Source organism: Diceros bicornis, chromosome X (genome assembly GCF_020826845.1).
Source record: "Diceros bicornis minor isolate mBicDic1 chromosome X, mDicBic1.mat.cur, whole genome shotgun sequence".
Taxonomy (NCBI): Eukaryota; Metazoa; Chordata; class Mammalia; order Perissodactyla; family Rhinocerotidae; genus Diceros; species Diceros bicornis.
Window position 1 is genome coordinate 99878672 of NC_080781.1, and position 20633 is coordinate 99899304.

The 20633-nt window shown below is 35.3% G+C and overlaps 2 protein-coding genes across 5 annotated transcripts in view; both read right to left on the minus strand.

Moving 5' to 3' along the window:
• Positions 1–362, minus strand: part of RBM41 (RNA binding motif protein 41) — a 63728-nt gene extending 63366 nt beyond the window's left edge. For 2 of the 4 annotated variants that reach the window (XM_058536456.1, XM_058536454.1), the window contains exon 1: positions 231–293. In XM_058536456.1, coding sequence (XP_058392439.1) covers positions 231–238 — 8 coding nt within the window. In that variant the 5' untranslated portion in view covers positions 239–293. Of the gene's footprint in view, positions 1–230 lie in introns of all 4 variants that reach the window. The other 2 variants (XM_058536457.1, XM_058536455.1) reach the window with 2 other exon arrangements.
• A 4093-nt stretch (positions 363–4455) lies between these two features.
• The window catches only part of NUP62CL (nucleoporin 62 C-terminal like), a 96272-nt gene continuing 80094 nt past the window's right edge, over positions 4456–20633 (minus strand). Inside the window, exon 10 of the mRNA XM_058536458.1 lies at positions 4456–5393. Coding sequence (XP_058392441.1) covers positions 5299–5393 — 95 coding nt within the window. The 3' untranslated portion in view covers positions 4456–5298. The remainder of the gene's footprint in view (positions 5394–20633) is intronic.

The window sequence follows — 20633 nt, forward strand, 5'->3', positions numbered from 1 at the left end:
CGGGAGGGCATTCCTACGGGAACCGGCAGCGGCGGCGGCCCTTCCGGAACTTCACCCTGCAGGCCTGTCTTGCCTGCCTCTCCTCCTCCCTCCTCCTTTGTCTTCCCGTTCACACGAAACCGCATCCCGAGAACGTGACATACCCCAAACACAAAGTAATAAAAGCCATTTTAAAAGTTAAAAGGTGGAACAGAGCTCCCTTCGCCGCCTTCTCTCAGACAAGCCCTTACCTCTTCATGTTTCCACAGGCCCCTATCTCTAACTTGGGTAAATAGGCCGCGGACTTCAAGTCCCAGAACTCTGCGCGGCAGACTCTAAGGGGATTGTGGTAGAGTGCGAGGCTCTGGGAATTGTAGTAGGGCAGCGCTCAAAAAACGAAAAGAGAAAGTACATATTGAGTAACCGGTATGTTGTAAATTGTTCAAGTATTTTCTCTTGAATTTCTCGTAGAGGTTACAGGCAAAATATCCAGCTCGTAAACTTAGATGACTTCTTTACTCTCTCATTCAATATCACCAAATCCTGGCTCTTCTAATTTCTCTGGAATATGTCCCTATCAACCTTGCTTCTGCTTTCAAGGACTTATTATCCGGCCTATGTGATGTTTCCAATCGAGCCTCTGGGCCGTCCTCCGCAGTGTAGGCAGAGTGATCAGACAAGTTTGACCACATCACTTGCACTGATGGTTCTCCTCTATCTGTAACAGAGGCTTATAAGACATTGTACTTCCTATCCTGAGAATCAGAAATCCATATGTATTCAGGTCCTGACTATAAAATAACTGACCTGCACTCCTGAAAACTCATCAAAAACATGGAAAGTCTGAGAATCTGTCACAGTCAAAGGAACTAAAGGAGACAATGACTAATGTCATGCAGTATCCTGGATGGGATCCTGGAACAGAGAAAAGGCCCTAGGTAAAAACTAAGGAAATATGAATAAATTATGCACTTTCATTAATAATAAGGTTCATTAGTTATGGCAAATATACCAGAGCTATGTAAGATGTTAACGCTAAAGGAAACTGAGTGAAGATATATAGAAGTTTGTTCCATGCAACTTTTCTGGAAATCTAAAACTGTTCTAAAAAATAAAGTTTATTTTTTAAAAGTACACTAAAATAACATTTTTCACCTACCAGATTGGTAAAGATCCAAAAGTTTGAGAACATGCTTGTTTTGTTGAGATTGTGGCAAAATAGGCACTTTCAATACATTGCTGGTAGGAACAAAAATTGGTAGAGCCTCTACCGAAGGGAACTTGAGGATACAATTGAGATAAATGCATATTCCCTTTAGAGCAGCAATTCATTGTCTATGAATAGTATCCTCAAGTATGTATGTGTACATATATATGTGTATGTGTACATATATATATACACATATATATATACACATCATATATAAAACTATTCACTGCAACATTGTTTATAAAAAAATATTGGAAACAAATGCCCATGAATATGATATAGCCACTCAGTGGAAAACTATGCAGCAGTCCCAACGATGACAAAGTTCTCTATGGACTGCTAGTGAACAATCTCTAAAATATATTTAGTGCAATAGCAAGGTGCAGAACAATGTATATAGCATGCTTCCATTTGAGTATAAAACAAGGAATATATGTATGTGTGTGCTTGTATATGCATAAAATACCTCTGGGAAAACATACAAACAAGTAGTAAGTGAATGCCTCCAGGTAGGGGAACCGAATAGTGAGGGACGAGGGTGGGAAAAACTCTTCACTGTATATCTTTTTGTACCCTTTGAATTTTGAACCACATAATTATATTACCCAGTCAATAATATTTTTTATTAAAGAGAACCCTTCTTATATCACAAATAGCCAAAGAAGAAAAAGAGCATGGGTTTGGGGGTCAGACTGCTTGGATTTCTCTGTGCCCAGAGTTATTGACAATTTAACATAGTAGGCAATCTGGACTTGAACTTAACGCTTTTCAAGTTACGAGACTATGTGAGTTTCAATGAGTTTCTTTAACTGGTCTAGGCCAGTTTTCTCATGTGTAAAATGGGGATAATACCTTAGAATAGGGTGATTGTAAAGTACTATACAAAAGTATGGTTTCAAAGTCACTTGCTAGGTTGGTCATCTATGAGCAAATATTCCAAGGTTATCCAGTATGTTCAGATTTATTCAAACCGTCTGTATTGCCATGCTCAAGTTAGAGGATAAGACCAAAGAGCAGCTACTTGAAGACATTGTACTTCTTATCCTGAGAACTTGTAACAGATTGGAAATGTCACCGAAAGTATTAGAGTTATTCAAAACCAGTCATATACAAATGACTGCTGTTGAAGCACACAGGTGAATGAATACAGATATAACCTGCACCAATTTGTGGCTTTGGCACGGAACATGGACAGAATGTAAGCATAAACAAAGCGTGGGTCATATCATAGCCTGCGCCAGGTAAATCCTATATGGTGGTGGGGCTGAATTCTGCTGCTCAACCAAACTGTCCAATTGACACATTGATCTATAAGGGAATGGAAAAATACACCAAGGTTGCTAGTGTGTTTGTCCCGTGGGAAGGCAGCAAAGGGTGGAACAAATACTACACTGACCACCACACCAGACTTGTATACAACTTCTAATATAACATGCACCCTATTGATACTGAAGTGATACACACTACATTACAAATCCACTAGGTGGGATGAGTGAAGAATGAATAGCTAAAAAGACATACATAGGGTGGAATTGCAAATAGAAAGCAAGGTCATAAGGAAGTACTCTATGTGTATAACTGTAGCCAGTCCGAGTGGTAGGTACCAAGGGACAAACATTCAGAAAATTGCACTAGAAGGAAAACCAGCCTATTTCTAGCTCTGCCAAACTTATTAACTGTGGAATAATAGCTATTGCATTTCCCACAGCATCCCTCTCCCTGCTTTGAAAGGATATCAGACAGTGAATAAAAAGCTTTGAGATTTCTAGATGTTATTCCTGGGCACAGAGATCTTACCATGAGGTAATTTCACAATTTCAACCCTAAAAGAATTTATGACAAACTGAAAAATATGTCTCATTTGTCTAACAATTTAACAAGTTTAGTTTAATTAAGCCAGAAGTTCCTCCTTAACATAGACGTATTTTCAGAGTTTGTCCTTTTTAGGTGCTTTGTTCACAGCACACTTCTGATGACTACATTATGAAGCAATTATAATTTCCAGATATGAAGAAGATGCTAAAAACAAAAATCTTCTCTTGAAGAGGGATAGCATCACTCATCAAATATTAAGAGAAAACAACTGTGCATGTCTTTCAAATTCCCCAAATGAGATGGTATAAATGCTGTTATAGAGAGAATAAATATAGCATCTTTTTCAAAGGACAAAAAAACTAGATAAGCACCAGCAAAGTGTCAACACGATAAATTTAAGAATTCTCCTTCAGCTAATATCTTAGCTGGTCTTTAACAATGGTTAGGAGGGGCTCAAGACTCTGGTACCTAACATAAAATTTGCCTTAAAATTACTGGGAAAAACAGGTTATTTCTGATCTTTTAATTAATATTTGTTCAACGATGTCATGTCTTTTAGACACATGTTAGAACTAAAGTCAGAAGGAACCTGAGAGATGATTTAGTCCAAGGCTCCAGATTCCAGACAGTACATTGAGATCTACTAGTAAATCTTACAGTGTTACTGTATTGATCTGGAAGCCACTTGCCATCCAGTGGCCTCTTCTATATCCTGGAAAAAACACTAGAACTCCCAGTGAAAAGTCAATAGGAGTATAGTATCCTCCTCTTTCTTTATTTTACTGAGGAACTTTACAGTAAGCATTTACTGGTAGTGAAAGGAAATCGCAAAACTTCAGAGAAATGAAAACTAGTTTCTTTCAGTTGGGAAAAACTTAATATGGTCTCATTCATATTATAGACAAAAGATAATGCCCAAAATGGAATTATTTCTCCAGTTAATTAGGCAGGGACAAGACTAAATCCAGTGTTTCCTCCAATACAATACATTCTCTTTACAGAACATGGAAATTAACTTATGCACAGGCTACTTTACAAGAGTTGAATCTTCAAAAACAATAGGGAAAATGTCTTTATCTAAGGTATAATACTAATAACACTAGACTCAAAAATTAGAGATTATTCAAGATTATACTCAAAAGCTGTTTTCCTACAGAAATCATCCACAAAATTAAATGGTGTCTGGATTATTTTCATATTCTATAATTTTGAGTGGTAAGAAAAACTCACCTGATAAGAAGCTGCTACTTTGAGAAGTTGGGATAGGAAAAAAAAAAGAGGCAATGTAAGTTCTGATATTTAGTTTACTCATAAGGTGATGAAAATCACTAATACTCATTTCAAAAATATTTTCTTCCCGTAACATATACCCCCTCAGGATGGTCACGTGCAGTCAGTACAACAAAAATTCAGCTGAGTAATTACAGGAAATTAAACTCTAGTCACTCAAAAACTTTTAAGTAGTTTATTTTGGTATTATACTTTTATTTTTTAGAACATTACCTTTATTTATGACTTAGGTGAAACATGAAACACAAGAGATCAGACTATTCCCAAGCTAAGAACAAAGCTTTTTCTTAAAAAAAAACAAACAATTACACAAAAACCAACAACTAGAAATCATATGCTAAAACCAAGTAAAACACGAGGATACCTGTACATCAAAAATAAACAAACTGCCTGAACCTTGCCCTTTTAAAAACAACCTAATTCAAGTCCCAAATCCACCCTAACTTTTCCTCCCTTTGAATTTCTATAGCACACTTTTGGTAATTGATAACACACTTGCTTTTATTGGCTATATTGTTTTTATACAGATAGGCATTAATTATATCTCAAACTAGACAGTAATTTCCTTTGAGGAGAGAGACTTCATAGTATCTAGCACTATACAGTGTACATTAAATGTCAACAGGCACCCAGTAAAGACTGGTTGGCATTTATTTTTTGGCAAACATTTCTCTATGATCTGGCTGGAGTTAGAAGGACGATGTGTGCTCGTGGCAAGATATGGAATCTAGGAGAATAAGATACAAATTACACACACAGAGTCAAGATCTAATAGGTTACTGCCTAGACAAAAGGGCTAATATAGTTTTGATTTGCTAATACTAAAAACCAAACTACAGTATAATTCTCAACAGCGCAATATTTAAATGGAAAAAAAAGCCAAATACACGCACACTTTATTGCAACCAAAGATTAATTAGTAATTGTAAATACTACTCTATTTAACATCATCAAAATTTGTAGTTAATGTATATCCCAAAACAACATGCTGAAGATATGGTCATTCAACGAAAAGCAATCCTGATATTGCGTTCCTGCTCCGTGCGACGACAATCCTCAAAAACCTGTGTTACCTCTTCTACCCTTCTTTGAAGGATGTCTGTAGGTGGAAAAGTCAGGCATCATTAATCTCAGGTCAAAATATTTGACCATATTAATCTCAGGAACATAATAACTTACATTTTCCCTTCAACATATGATTCATAAAACTTTACATATTGATTTTAATAGCTTTACGTATAGAAAATTCAGAAGAAAAAAAACATTCATCTATCTGCTTGGAAACTATAAAAACAGTGGACAAGACTGTTCTTGATTTGCTCTCCATAGCTTTTAGACAAATAACAGTCTACTTGACATTTATGTTTTGTTCAAGAGAAGTGTTAAGCGCTTTTTACTCATTACAGCCTAAAAGTGACATACAAGTTGGTCATTAAATTGGTAGGTTTTTGCTGCCTATAAGCAAATTAGTACACTGGCTGTATTCACATTTCTGTTCCTTTCTAACGATTTATTTAACTTGGTGGTCCTTAAATTTGCTCAGGGGCAGAGCAACACAAAGTACCATTAATTTTGCCATATAAAAGAGTAACTTTCTGTAGTAAAAATAAACTGTTGAAGTAAGCATGATAATCTGAGTTTTTCTATTAATGTGCACAAATAAACTTAGTCATTTGTATTAGTGTTCGTTAATGCTCGCTAGTCGATAAACAATAACTGGTGTGAAAGATTTAAGAAAAACTTTACAAGGGAAAAACTAAAAATTTGAAACAATATACTTTAATTTTCTTCAGCCAACTGGAAAAGCCCCAATGTTATTCAGTTTTTAAAGTATAATACCTCATCCTCTCTTATGACACATAGGCATTCTGCAAGATCACACCTTAAGAACAAGTGATTTAAATGATGGTTGCCTACCGAAAGGCTAGAAAAACAGTGCACATTGAGTCTGGCAAAATACATCTCCTTTTTGCTGTAATAACTAACTGCAAGGTTCAACTTTTCTCCCTAAACACCATTTTTCAATGTGATAGAAGCACAAACGAGCACTACAACAAACTATTAACTTGAGGCCAGAAGTGTCAACATAAGCACAATCTACTTAATTTGCTGATTGATATATATTAAATGCAAAGGAGTACATTTATAAAAATTTTAAAAATCAATGAAATGTCAAGAAACAAAAGTCAGCATTATTAAGAGAACCTTACTATAAACATTTTGTTGTGTCTTCAAATTGAATTCTCACGACTATTTCTGTATTAAATTTTTTAGGAGTTTCATCCTTTAAGGGCAAAAACTGCACCAAGGCACTTAACTGCCCAGAGTTCTGGTCCCATGATATGCATCAGTGATTGGTTCCTGCAGGCCTGTTAAATTACATATCATGCTAGAAGTAAAATGCTAGTGATAGTCAAAATTTTGGGGGAAATACACCATACACATTTTGACATTATTAAAAAATAATTGTACTGAACAATATGAAAATAAAATTAAGAAAACAATTCCATTCACAATAGCATCAAAAAGAATTAAAACTTACCAAACGAAGTATAAGACCTGGACATTGAAAACTACAAAACATTGCTACAAGAAACTAAAGAAAATCTAAAACAATGAAGAGATATTCCATATTCATGGATTGAAAGACTCAATAGTGTTAAGATGGCAATTCTCCACAAATTGATCTACAAACTCAATGTAATCCCTATGAAAATTCCAGCAAGCTGTTTTTGTAGAAATAGACAAGCTTTAAAATTTACATGGAAAGGCAAAGGACCCAGAATAGCCAAAACAATCCTGAAAAAGAATAAATTGCAGGAATCACACTACCCAATTTTAAAACTTACTATAAAGCTACAGTAATTGAGAGTGTGGTATTGGCATAGGATAGCCATAGAAATCAATGGAACAGAAAGAAAGTCCAGAAATAAAACCTTATATTTATGGTCAATTCATTTTTGACAAAGGTGCCAAGGCAATTTGGTGAGGGAAAGCATATTTTCAACAAATGGTACAGAGACAACTGGATATCTCCATACAAATGAAGTTGAACTCCTACCTCTAAGTATGCACAAAAATCAACTCAAGGTAGATTATTGACCTAAATGTAAGAGCTAAAACTATATTTGGAAAATAAAACACAAATGTCAATCAAGTGATGAATGGATAAACAAAACATGGTATGTCTATACACTGGAATACTACACAGCAATAAAAAGAAATGAAGTACTGATACATGTTACAACATAGAGGAACCTTGAAAACATTAAGACAGACACAAAAGGCCACGTATACTATGATTCCATTTATATAAACTCCAGAAAGGCAAATCTATAAAGACAAAAAGTAGATTAGGGATTGCCTGGAATTTGGAGTAGGAATGAAGATTAACCACAAACAAGCATGAGGGCACTTTCTGGGGTAATGGAAATGTTCCAAAACTGGATTGTGTGATGTTTGCACAATTCAGTAGCTTTAGTTAAACAGCTATTGGTTAAGATGGTATATTTGCGTGTTTAAAATATTTCTTAAAAATGACTTCCCCCAAAAGATTCTTGTAAAATTGCTTCCAGCCAGCCCCATTCTGTTTAGGAGATAGATTTTCTCTTCACCTTAGCCTACTTGCAAATATTTTAGGTGAAGATTAAAAGATTCTTACAGAAAGTTATGAAAATAAGCAATTTGGTCATTACACCCGGACACAGCTTTACTGTACTTATTTTTATTTTAAGTTATACATATAAATATTATTAGATAATATTAAATTCACTGTCAAAGGAAACAATGTACTCTCATAAACAGTGCTATAGTATACCTCTCATTCTCCTAGAAAAAAAATTGGGGCAGTAGAAGAAAAAAATATCTGGATATAAAATGGTCAGAAGATACAAATAGGCAACTTAGAAAATGAAATACAAATTATTTACAAACATTTTTAAAATACTCAACTTCATTAGTAACCAGAGACAGCAAATTAAACAAGGGAAATATTTTCATCTATAAATTTTAGCAAGGAATGATAATGATTATGGTGGTGGTAGTGATGATGATTATAGAAGTAGTAGTAATGGAAGGAGTGCAGAAAAATGTGTACCCTAATGAATTGGTGGTGAAAATATAAATTAGTACAACTTACTTGGAAGGAACTATAAATCAAAAGCCTTTAAAACAGACATTACTCCTAATTCAGCATTTTAACTTCTAAGAATTTTATCTATGTCCAAAACCATGGATGTACCCTAAAATTTAGCTACATATAGGTTCACTGCAGCACAATTTAAAATAGCAAAAAGTTGGAAACATTAACCAATACAAAACAATGGGGTACCAGTTAAATAAACTATAGTATAACCATACAATGAAAAATTTAGCAGCCATTAAAATGTAGAGTTTTGAATAACATGGAGAGATATTTGTGTATCTGTTAGCTTTGTATCTCTTTTTCCATCAAAAGCCGAGTACAGTGTGCTGTGTACATGTCAGGAAACAAATAAATTAAAAACACATACTGGCCCTCAAGTTCACGTCAGACATTGCGAACTTCTGAAGATACAGAAATAACTAAGACATAATCTCTATCATTAAGGAGCTCAAATTCCACTGAGACATGTAAATGAGACAGACGTGTAAATAAATAACTGCAATATTGGATGATAAATGCTGACAATATCATATGTAGAACAAGCTATGAGAATGATGAGTCAAGAAGGTTTCATAGAAGAGATGGCCTGACGTGGGAGCAGCTACCAGGCAGAGAATGATGGGGTGGGGCACACCACGTAGAATCAACTGAATAACCAAAAATATGGAGAAGGAAAGAACATTGGGTGTTAGCAAAACCATAAATACTTCTTAAAAAGTAATGCTGCAAACAAGAGACGAGGCTGGAGACGAGGCTGGAGAAGCAGGTAAGGGTTAGATTATACAGGGTACTTTGTACATTATGCAGAGAAACAACCTATCATTGGGCAATGGGAACTACTGATGGGCTTTAATGAAGAGATGATTAGAACAGAGTATCATTATATCAAGATCACTCTGGCAGTAGTGTAAAAATGAATTGGAATAGGGTAAAAGACTGGGGAAAGGAGACCAGCAGGGTCTCTAGTTAAAGATTTAAACACATGTATTTACCGCTGCTCCATTCCAAAACACCTGTGAAATAGCAGTGGGGAGTTTTGTGTTTTTTTTGTTTTAAAGAAGAAAAAGAAAAGCATAAGAACAAAGACAACAAGGCAGGAGACAAGAACAAAACTTTGAAAATTGTAACTAAAACGCTAGAAAGGATTTGTGATTAGCAGAACTAGGTAATTCAAAGTGGTATTGAAAGTAGGAATATAAATGATTAAGAAGCAGACCGCTCTTTTCCTCCACATCCTATATCTGGGTGATTCTCCCTATCCAAGATCGGCAGAAGGCTTTTCTTTGGAGACGGTAAACCAGATGAACTCTAGATTGGAGACACCAGGCAGAGCTGAGGGCAAGGAATCTGTACAAAAAATGGAAATTAAGTGAAAGTTTGCAAGGGATTAAGTAAAAGTCTACAAACTGAACATTGAGCCCCTAGTCCCTTCTCTAACAACTCTGAGAACACTGGCTTACCACTAGGCTTATTAATCTCCAGGGAAGAGTTGGAAGATTCTATTCTGGAGACTATGACCAATTAAAGAGAAAAGTCCTAAAGGTAATGGTTGGACACCCCCCAATGAAAAAGTCTTTCCAAATTATCTCATAGTAAGTTAGCAAGGCCCACCTACAATTTAGTGTCTCATTCTTGAATATAAATGTACAATCAAGGATCACCAGACATTTGAGGAAAGCCTCTAACATAAGAAAGACGAAAACAAAACAGAAAGATAAAGAAAGCTGAAAGAAACAATCCAGGAAGAATAAAACATTTTTAAAAAATCATTAATATCCTTAGAGAGAAGATATTGAACCCATGAAATCCAAGAACTAGACGCTATTTAAAATACATAAACATAAAACCACACAAAAAGCTCTTGCAAAATAAAAATTTTGGCAGAAGGCAAAGATCAATAGAGGATTGGAATAAAAAGTTGAGTACATATTTGAGGAAATTTACCAAAAATATGAAGGAAAAATAGGAGAGAAAATAAATTTAGATCAGTCTAGGACATCAGACATTAGAATAAGAGGCTTTCTAAAACATAGGGAAGGAAATTAGCAGAAACCTAATTCAAAAAAATTTCCCCAAACTGAAATAAATATGTTTCTTGATTGGAAGGACTCACCAAATACCAGCTCAGTGGATGAAACAGAACCACACCAAAGCACATCATCTGAAATTTCTGTACTGGGGGGAAAATTCTGAAAACTTCCATAGAAGAAATAAAACATAAAAATGAAGAGGTCACACAAAGGTTCAGGAATCAGAATGGCCCTCAAAGCTAGAAGACAATGGAACAAAATCTTTAAAAGTTTAAAAGAAAAGTTTTTCCAAGCCAGAATTTGATAACCACTATTATCAATTAAGTGTGAGGACAGAATAAAGACCTTTTCAGACATGCAAGATCTCAAAAATTACTTCCCATGCACTCTCTCAGGAAGCTGATAGAATAAGTGTTATATCAAAACAAGGGAAAAAATCAAGAAACAGAAAGTATAAGTAAGAGCTACAAAACAGGAAAGTCAACATAGAAAGAAATAGATGGAACACAAGATTCCTGTAGAAGGGAGAACCTAGCTCAGTGTCAGACCAAGAGAGCAACAATCCAGATGGCAGATTAGAGATTAGAAAGCTCTGAGAGAAATGAATCCCAGAAGGTGAAATTGATAGATTCAAAGTAAAAGCAGGGTATTAGAGAATGAAGTACTAGTAAGTACGTAGAAAACTAAGCAAATGATGAAATAAATTCAAAGGAAAACAAAAACTAGTAAAAAAAAAAAAAAAAAGAAGACATAATATAGTATGTGACATGGCCAGGCTGTGAATAACCTTTATGCAATCATAATTCAAATAATAAACACTGATCTATGTGTAATTTATGATATAGCTATATTGGGAAGATGAGAGAAAAGTCTGCTTTAATGCATATATATATTTATATATATATATAATATGTGTATATATATGGGGTGGTATATATATTATATATTACATATATTACAACTATGTATGCATGCAATATACAAAATATAAAATCTGAGGGTGGTATAAAAGAGTTAAATCCTTGCTTCCCATTTTGGGAAGTCAGTGCAGAAGGCCTAAAATGGAAAAACTAAAAAGTAACAGCATACATGGTATTTAGTGATATAAAATTATTTTTTAAAAAACAATTAAAATAGGGGCCGGCCCAGTGGCGCAAGTGGTTAAGTGTGCGCACTCCACTGCGGCGGCCCAGGGTTCGCTGGTTAGGATCCCAGGTGCGCACCGATGCACCGCTTGTCAAGCCATGCTGTGGCAGCGTCCCATATAAAGTAGAGGAAGAAGGGCATGGATGTTAGCCCAGGGCCAGTCTTCCTCAGCAAAAAGAGGAGGATTGGCAGATGTTAGCTCAGGGCCCATCTTCCTCACAAAAAAAAAAAAACAATTAAAATAATTAAAAGTGATTGCTTCTGGGGAGTGAGAAATGGGATGTGGGCAGGGAGCTGATATTTTTCATAAACATTATAAAACTACTCTACTTTCTAGGTGGGAGATGAAGAAGACGTGAAATAAGGCAGTGGCAGGACTCTACTGAAAAGACAAGATTCAAGAGCTACTTAAGAAGTATAATCATCTTTACTTACTGAAAAACTAGAAATAGCCTACCTTAAGTCGCTGAGTAAATAGTAGCAATCATTAGCTGAGAAAAAGAAAAGCAGAAAGAGTTACAGATCTGGGAGGTCCAGGAGAGAGCATAGATAAAGAGTTTAGTTTTAGACAAGTTTAATTTGAGGTGCCTTTGGGATATCTATGTACAGATGTGTTAACATGGAGCTTTATATGAATAGTAAAAGAACTATTAGTGAAACTAATGATTAGAAATAACAACTAAGGTTAAAAAATTGCTGATTATCAGAAAGGCCTTAAAAAAGAACACTATTAGAGACAAGGAAAGTTCTCAAATCAATAATCTAAGTTCTTACCTTAAGAAAACAGAAAAAGAGCAAAATGAACCCAAAGGAAGCAGAAGGAAGAAATAATAAAGATAAGAGAAGTTATCAATGAAATTGAAAACAGGAGCACTATACAGAAAAATCAATGCAACAAAAAGCTGATTCTTTGGGGAAAAAATCAATAAAATTGATAAACCTCTACCATGAAAAAAGAATAAAAATAGAGAAAACACAAATCACCAATATAAGGAACAAAACAGGGTATGTAAGTACAGATCTTGCAGCCATTAAAAGTATAAAAAGGAAACACTATGAACAACTCTATGCTTATAAATTCAACAACTTAGCAGAAATGCACTGATTCCTAGAAAACCACAAATTATGAAAACTCAACCAAGATAACCTGAATAGTCCTAGAAGCATTAAAGAAATTGACTTTGTAATTAAAAAGCTCCTAAAAAAGAAATGCCCAGGCCCAGATGGTCTCACTGGAGAATTCTACTAAATAATTAAAGAATCAACACAAAGTCTTCACAAACTCTTCTAAAAAATAGAGGCCAGTATTACCCTAATAACAAAACCAAGAAATGACAGTTAAAAAAAGAGAAATCTACAAACCAATATCTCCCATGAACATTTAAAAATCTCTCAAACACTTAAAATCCTCAAGAAAATTGTAGCAAACCAAATCCAACAATGTATAAAAGGAACTATAAACCATGACCAAGTAGAATTTATTCCACAATGTAAGGCTGATCCAACATAAGAAAATGTATCAATGCAATCCACCATATCAACGAGTTGAAGAAGAAAAATCATATGATTATATCAATTGATGCAGAAAAAGCATTTGACAAAATCCAGTACCCGTTCATGATAAAAAATTCTCAGCAAGTCAGGAACAGAGTGAAATTACCTCAACTTGATAAAGAGCATCTACAAAAAACCTACAGCTAACATCACACTTAAAGTGAGAGACTGAAGGCTTTCCATGTAAACTCAGGAACAAGGCAAAGATGTCTGCTCTCATCACTCTTATTCAACATAGTACTGGAAGTTATAGCCAGTGCAATGTGAGAAAAAGAAATAAATGGCATACAGATTGGAAAGGAAGAAATAAAACTGTCCCTATGTGCAGATGATGTAACTACCTATGTAGAAAATCCCAAGGAATCAAAAAAAAAAAAAAAACTTCCTAGAACTGAGAAGTGAGAATATTACAAAATGCTGATGAAAGAAATCAAAGAAGACCTAAATAAATGTTGAGAAATACCATTTTCATGAATGGGAAGACTCAACATAGTAAATATGTCAATTCTCCCCCAACTTGGTCTACAAGTTTAATGTAATTCCTGTCAACTCCAGCAAATTTTTATGGAAAGGCAAAGGAATTAATATAGCTAAAATAATCTTGATGAAGAAAAATAAAGTGGGAGGACTCACTCTACCAGATATTAAGTCTTACCATATGGCTACAGTAATAAAGATGGTGAGGTATTGGTGGAGGGAAAGACATACAGATCTATGGAATACAGAACCCAGGAAAAGAGCCACACAAATACACTGAACTGTATTTAACAAAGGTGCAAAAGCAGCTCAATTGAGGAAGGACAGCCTTTTCAACAAATGGTGCTGAAACAATTAGATACCCATAGGCAAAAAAAAACAAAAAACAAAAAAAAACACCTTGATCTAAACCTCACATCTTATACAAAAATTAACTCAAAATGGATCAAAAACTTAAATGTAAAATGTGAAACAAAATTAAACTTGTAGAAAAAACATAGGAGCAAATCTTTGAGATAGAGAACTAGGCAAAAACCTCTCAGACTTGACACCAAAAGCATCATCCATAAAAGGAAAAATTGATAAACTGGACTTCATCAAAATAAAAACTTTTGTCCTGTGAACAACTCTGTTAAGAAGTATAGACAAGCTACAAACTAGGAGAAAATATCTTCAAACCACATAGCCAACAAAGGACTAGCCAACAAAGTATCTAGAATATATAGTGAACTCTCAAAATAACTGTAAAAAGAAAAAAACAATCCAATTAGAAAATGGACAAATGACAAGAATAGACATTTCACCAAAGAGGATATACTGATGTCAAATAAGCACGTGAAAAGATGTTTAATATCATAAGCCATCAGAGAAATGCAAATTTAAACTGCAATGATATCACTACACATCTATCAGAATGGCTAAAATTTTAAAAAACAGTAAAAATACCTAATGCTGTTGAGGAGACAAGCAAGTTAGATTACTCATACATTGCTGGTGGGCATGTAAAATGGTACAGTCACTCTGGAAAACAGCGTAGCAGTTTCTTATAAAACTAAGCATGCACCTACCTTATGACCCAGCAATTGCACTCTTGGGCATCTATCCCAGAAAAAGGAAAACTTATGCTCACACAAGAATCTGTACATAAATGTTCGTAGAAGCTTTACTCATAAATAGCCAAAAACTAGAAACACCTTGGATGTCCTACAACAGGTAAATGTGTAAACAAACTGTGGTACATCCATACCATGGAATATTACTCAGCAACAGAAAAGATAAAACCATTAATACACATAGCAATTTAGATGAATCAATGGGGAATTATGCTGAACAAAAAAAAGCCAACCCCAAAAGGTTACATGCTGTATGATTCCATTTATATAGTATTTTGAAAAGACAAAATTTTAGAAATGGAGAACAGATTAGTGGTGGTCAGGAATTAGGAACCAGAGTAGGGGGGATGTGGTGGGAGGGAGTTGGGTGTGGCAATAAAAGGGGAATATAAGGAATTCTTGTGGCAATGGAACTGTTCTGTATTTTGCCTATAGTAGTAGATATACAAACCTATACATGTGATAAAATTGTATATAATTTAACACACACACACAATACAAGTAAAACTGGGGAAATCTGAACAAGATGGTTAGATTGTATCAATGTCCTAACAATTGGGAGAAGATATTTGCAAACCATATATCTGATAAGGGGTTAATATCCAAAATATATAAAGAACTCCTACATCTCAACAACGAAAAAACTAACAACCCAATTAAAAAATGGGTAAAAGATCTGAACAGACATTGTTCCAAAGAAGATATACAGGTGGCCAACAGACACATGAAAAGATGTTCAACATCACTAATTATTAGGGAAATGCAAATCAAAACTACAATGAGCTATCACCTTACACCCGTCAGAATGGCTATAATTAATAAGATAAGAAATAACAAGTGTTGGAGAGGATGTGGAGAAGAGGGAATCCTCATACACTGCTGGTTGGAATGCAAACTGGTGCAACCACTATGGAAAACAGTATGAAGATTCCTCAAAATATTAAGAATAGACTACCATATAATCCAGCCATTCCATTGCTGTGTATTCATCCAAAGAATATGAAAATATGAATGCATAAAGATATATGCACCTCTATGTTCATTGCAGCATTATTCACAATAGCCAAGACTTGGAAGCAACCTAGGTGCCCATCAAGGGACGAATGGATAAAGAAGATGTGGTATATATACACAATGGAATACTACTCAGCCATAAAAAAGGTGAAATCTTGGGGCCATCCCGGTGGCATAGTGGTTAAGTTCACGTGCTCCGCTTCAGCAGCCCAGGGTTTGCAGGTTCAGATCCCAGGCACGGACCTACGCACCACTCATCAAGCCATGCTCTGGTGGCATCCCATATACAAAATAGAGGAAGACGGGCACAGATGTTAGCTCAGAGTTAATCCTCCTCAGCAAAGAGAGGAGGATTGACAATGGATGTTAGCTCAGAGCCAGTCTTCCTCACACACACACAAAACAAGATGAAATCTTGCCATTTGCAACAACATGGATGGACCTTGAGGGTATTATGCTAAGCAAAATAAGTCAGAGGGAGAAAGTCAAATACTGTATGATCTCACTCATAAGTAGAAGATAAAAACAACAACAAACACATAGATACAGAGATTGAATTGGTGGTTACCAGAGGGGAAAGGGGGAGTGAGGAGGGCAAAAGGAGTGACTAGGTACATGTGTATGGTGATGGATGGTAATTAGTCTTTGGGTGGTGAACATGATGTAATCTACACAGAAATTGAAATATAATGATGTATGCCTGAAATTTATATAATGTTATAAACCAATGTTACCTCAATAAAAAATAAATAAATAAATAAAAGGTTGTATCAATATCCTGGTTGTGATATTGTACTACAGTTTTGCGAGATGCTACCACTTGGGAAAAATTGGTAAAAAATAAATAGGGCCTCTATACTATTTCTTACACCTACCTCAATAAAAATTTCAATTAGTGAAAAAGACTAACACACACAAATAAGGTTTTGATTGCTAACCTCTTCTAGAAGTGCCTGTTCAGTAGGCACACAATAAGATCCCCAATTTATGTGAGGCAACAGTTTTAATAAATCTGTTCTCACTGCTTAATATGGTTGGCCATCTTTTCAGTTTTTTTTTTTTTTTTTTTTTTTTTTGTGAGGAGATCAGCCCTGTGCTAACATCCGCCAATCCTCCTCTTTTTTTTTTTTTTTTTTGCTGAGGAAGACGGCCCTGGGCTAACATCTGTGCCCGTCTTCCTCCACTTTATATGGGACGCCGCCACAGCATGGCTTGCCAAGCAGTGCGTTGGTGCGCGCCCGGGATCCGAACCAGCGAACCCCGGGCCGCCGCAGCGGAGCGCGTGCACCCAACCGCTTGCGCCACCGGGCCGGCCCCATCTTTTCAGTTTTTAACATGGACTTCCTGGTTATTGCAGCCCTGCTAAGCCAAAGCCACATTTTAAGGTTTTAGTTACTGTAATATATACTTCCGTATTAGGTTAGGCTGCCATTTAAAAGCAACCTTGAAATCTCAGGAACTTAATATAATTAAGGTTTATTTCTCATTCAGAAAGGGGGAGGAGGTAGGAAGGGGAAGAGAGAGCGGAGAGAGAACACTGTCCTCTCATTTGTCATAGCTACTTTTAAGAAGATTACCAGTTTATTAAAATTAAAGTAACACTCAGAATAAATATACTTGAATTCTTAGTGCTAACCATGGTCTGGTGGAAAGAAGAGTGCTTCTAGAGATGTACAAAGCTCTCATCTCTGCCATGAAAATTCTCATCCTGGTCTTGCCAATGATACATTAAGGCAGTGATGACAAGACACTCTGCTTGTGTATAGTACTACCCTTCACACAAAATTAATAAAGAATACATTTCAAGGAAAGGTATAAAAAGAAAAGATGGTAAAGGTATCCTGAAGTTTTGGAGGTGGAGGGAGGGACAAGGTAGTAGAATTATTATATCTTAAGTGGTCCTCAGTCATCCTGTTGAAATATTACTTACTATTCAAGTCTCATTTCAAATTCTACCTCTTCCAGGAAATCAATTAAAGATTAGGTTTCTCTTTGTTTATTGTCTCCCACTCCCACATTTTGAACCTGCTCAAGGCAGAAGTGCATGCCATTGATGTTTACACCTCCCACACTGATTAACACAGTGTCTTGGTACATAGTAGGTGCTTTGTATTTAGAGTCACAACCACTTTGCGGTTTTGACTTGCATGTAAAAGAATACCTTCCAATTACACAGCACTTCAGTTTTTAAAATGCCAATGCATATTACTTTATTTGATTCTCACAATATCCTAGGATGAAGAGAATAATTAAAAACTCAAAAAGGTTCAGTAGCTTCCCAAAGGCCAAAGCTAATGAGAATTGGTACTAGGACTCGTATCTTCAGATTCCCATCTAAGAGTGCTTTTTCTATTACAGTGCACCTGTTTGCTGTGAAAATTTTAAATAAAATGTACTATGCTGAGCTAATAATTGGCACTACAGCGTAACACTATTTGTTGTCCCTTCAAACACCAAAGTGCTCAAAATAAGGCAGGTCTATCTGAATTCCATCTGGGGAGATTTCATTGGTGAAATACTATCAGGCCATTTTATCTATGAGGTGGCCATAGAACATAGGCCCCAAACCAGCATTATAGCAAGGCTCTAGTATATTTATAGTTTTTAGTCACTAATAGGAAGAAAATTGCTTTGGAGAAAAATCTCTACATATATCTCACAAACAATATAAATTCTGCTATTTGGGAGTGATTTAAATCACGTTACATATAATTCATCTGGGAAGCCTCTCCAGCTTGAGGAAATTCACTTGGGCACAAAATGTACATAAGCAGGATTAGTGAGAAATCTAATTTTGCAGATATATTGAGTGTATTTCAAATCTGGATTTACATATAGAAAAGGAAGTTTGGGAAGTGGAGCTCTGAGAATGTTAACCATTACGCACTCTTTTCCTAACAGGAGCCGAAGACTTGATCATTTCTAATCTTAGAACCCTAATCTAACCTACAAGAGATTCTTTAAAATCAAGGAACAATGGTGTGACAGTGAATCTATTTTGTCTGTAAAGGGGAGCAGAGATGAGCAGGTAGCTCATTAAACAATGGAAAGACACACAATATCTTTCAATTAACTGCAATGGGAAGAAGCAAGTGAGTACCTGTCTCTTGTGAGCTTAAGAGACCCTTAAAATGAGTCTTTGTGTTGCTGCCACATCTCTGGCAGATCAAGAGCATTTTCTTCTGAAGTATCTGAAGTGGAACATTATACTTCAGAACACAAGAGATGATCTCACTGATCAACCAATATCAACAAGATTTCCCAAAGAATTTAAGAAAAAGAGGAGGTAAAAGAAACCACCTCGATCAGTAAATCAGATTCTATTCTAGAAGATGAAAGCAGAAGACGACACTTTAATTGGAATTCCAAGGCATCTTTTGGCATCTCAGCATTTGATACTCTTCAGATATGAGAGGGCTGAAAGTAATTAATAAAAATATTTTTAAAGCATTTATCTGGACCAAATCTTCTTTGAAAAATATAGCATGGTGATATAGTTAATAATACTGTATTGCATTGCATATTTGAAAGTTGCTAAGAGAGTAGATCTTAAAAGTTCTCATCACAAGCAAAAAGAATTTTTTTGTAACTATGTAAGGTGGCGGATGTTAACCTAGACTTGTGGTGATCATTTTGCAATGTACACAAATATAGAATCTTGTACACTTGAAACTAATATGTCAAATATACCTCAATTAAAAAAAAAAGATTGAGAAAATACCCAACCCCCAAAAATCTTATTTAAAAGGATCTCCTCAAACAATAAAATTAACATTGGGTAAAAATGAAGCATGATTACGACATATCACAAAAAGCTGCTTCTCTAAAATGATCTTTAAAGCATTTTATGCAAGTGTTAGTTATATCATGCTAAATGACTAAGAATGTTTTACGTCCAAAAAACTAAACAAATAAGGTGTTCCTAGACCAGTACTAATGTGAATATATTTTGGAAATATCACAAAATACCTTATGGCATTTTTAGTTACTCTAAGGATTCATCTCTTTCTGCCCTAAATAGCAGTCTAAATGTTGTGGGCAGCTATTAAATAATTAAGGGGGTTCTAACCATAAGAGACTGCAATGATTATAGCTGAAATATATTTTAGTCGTGAAGCTTTGGGACACTTCATGAAAGAAGCAAAATGCCATGAAAATACTCAATGAACTTTCAAATAATGACAAGTATAAGATTTTCCACTGCCTGTCCCTTTATTGTGGTGTTTGATAAATATAACGGACATGACAATGGTTTGGTATATGAAGAAACAAAAACATCTATCCTTGACCCTACCTCCCCCCTCAAAGAGAAGTAGCTCCATATATTTAAAATGAATAACAAATTGGCTCAGATTGATTGCCTTCTCTGTCATAAGTGGTCCCAGAAGAGATGGAGTTGCTGCAGTTTCAGTGATTGCCAACTCAGAAGACAGATGTGTGACTGCAGCAATGCCATCAAGCCAACCTCAAAATAATGCTGTAAATTTTTACACAGAGAAAAACAAGAGAGGGAACTTGTATTTGACAATAGTTACTATTAACTCTCAATTATCTAGACTAATAAGGAGTAAAAGACACATAGATAATGCTAAATAATAAATAAATATCAAATTTGAAAGCTGGTCAATACTGGCCCATGTTTAGATACTCCATTATTCAACATTCTTGTACCTATCTCTGAGCCTTTTCGAGTTCAGTCCCATCACAGTCAGTTCTATGTAAGTTAGAAGAAGAAAGGGGCCTGGTTCTCTATAACTTACTCATGGATATTGAAAAGTTGATTGGACAGGGTAATATTTTAACATATTTAAAGTGTAATGTATGATTTCCAAGTCACTTTAAAAGAAAAGCTGAGGGCCAGC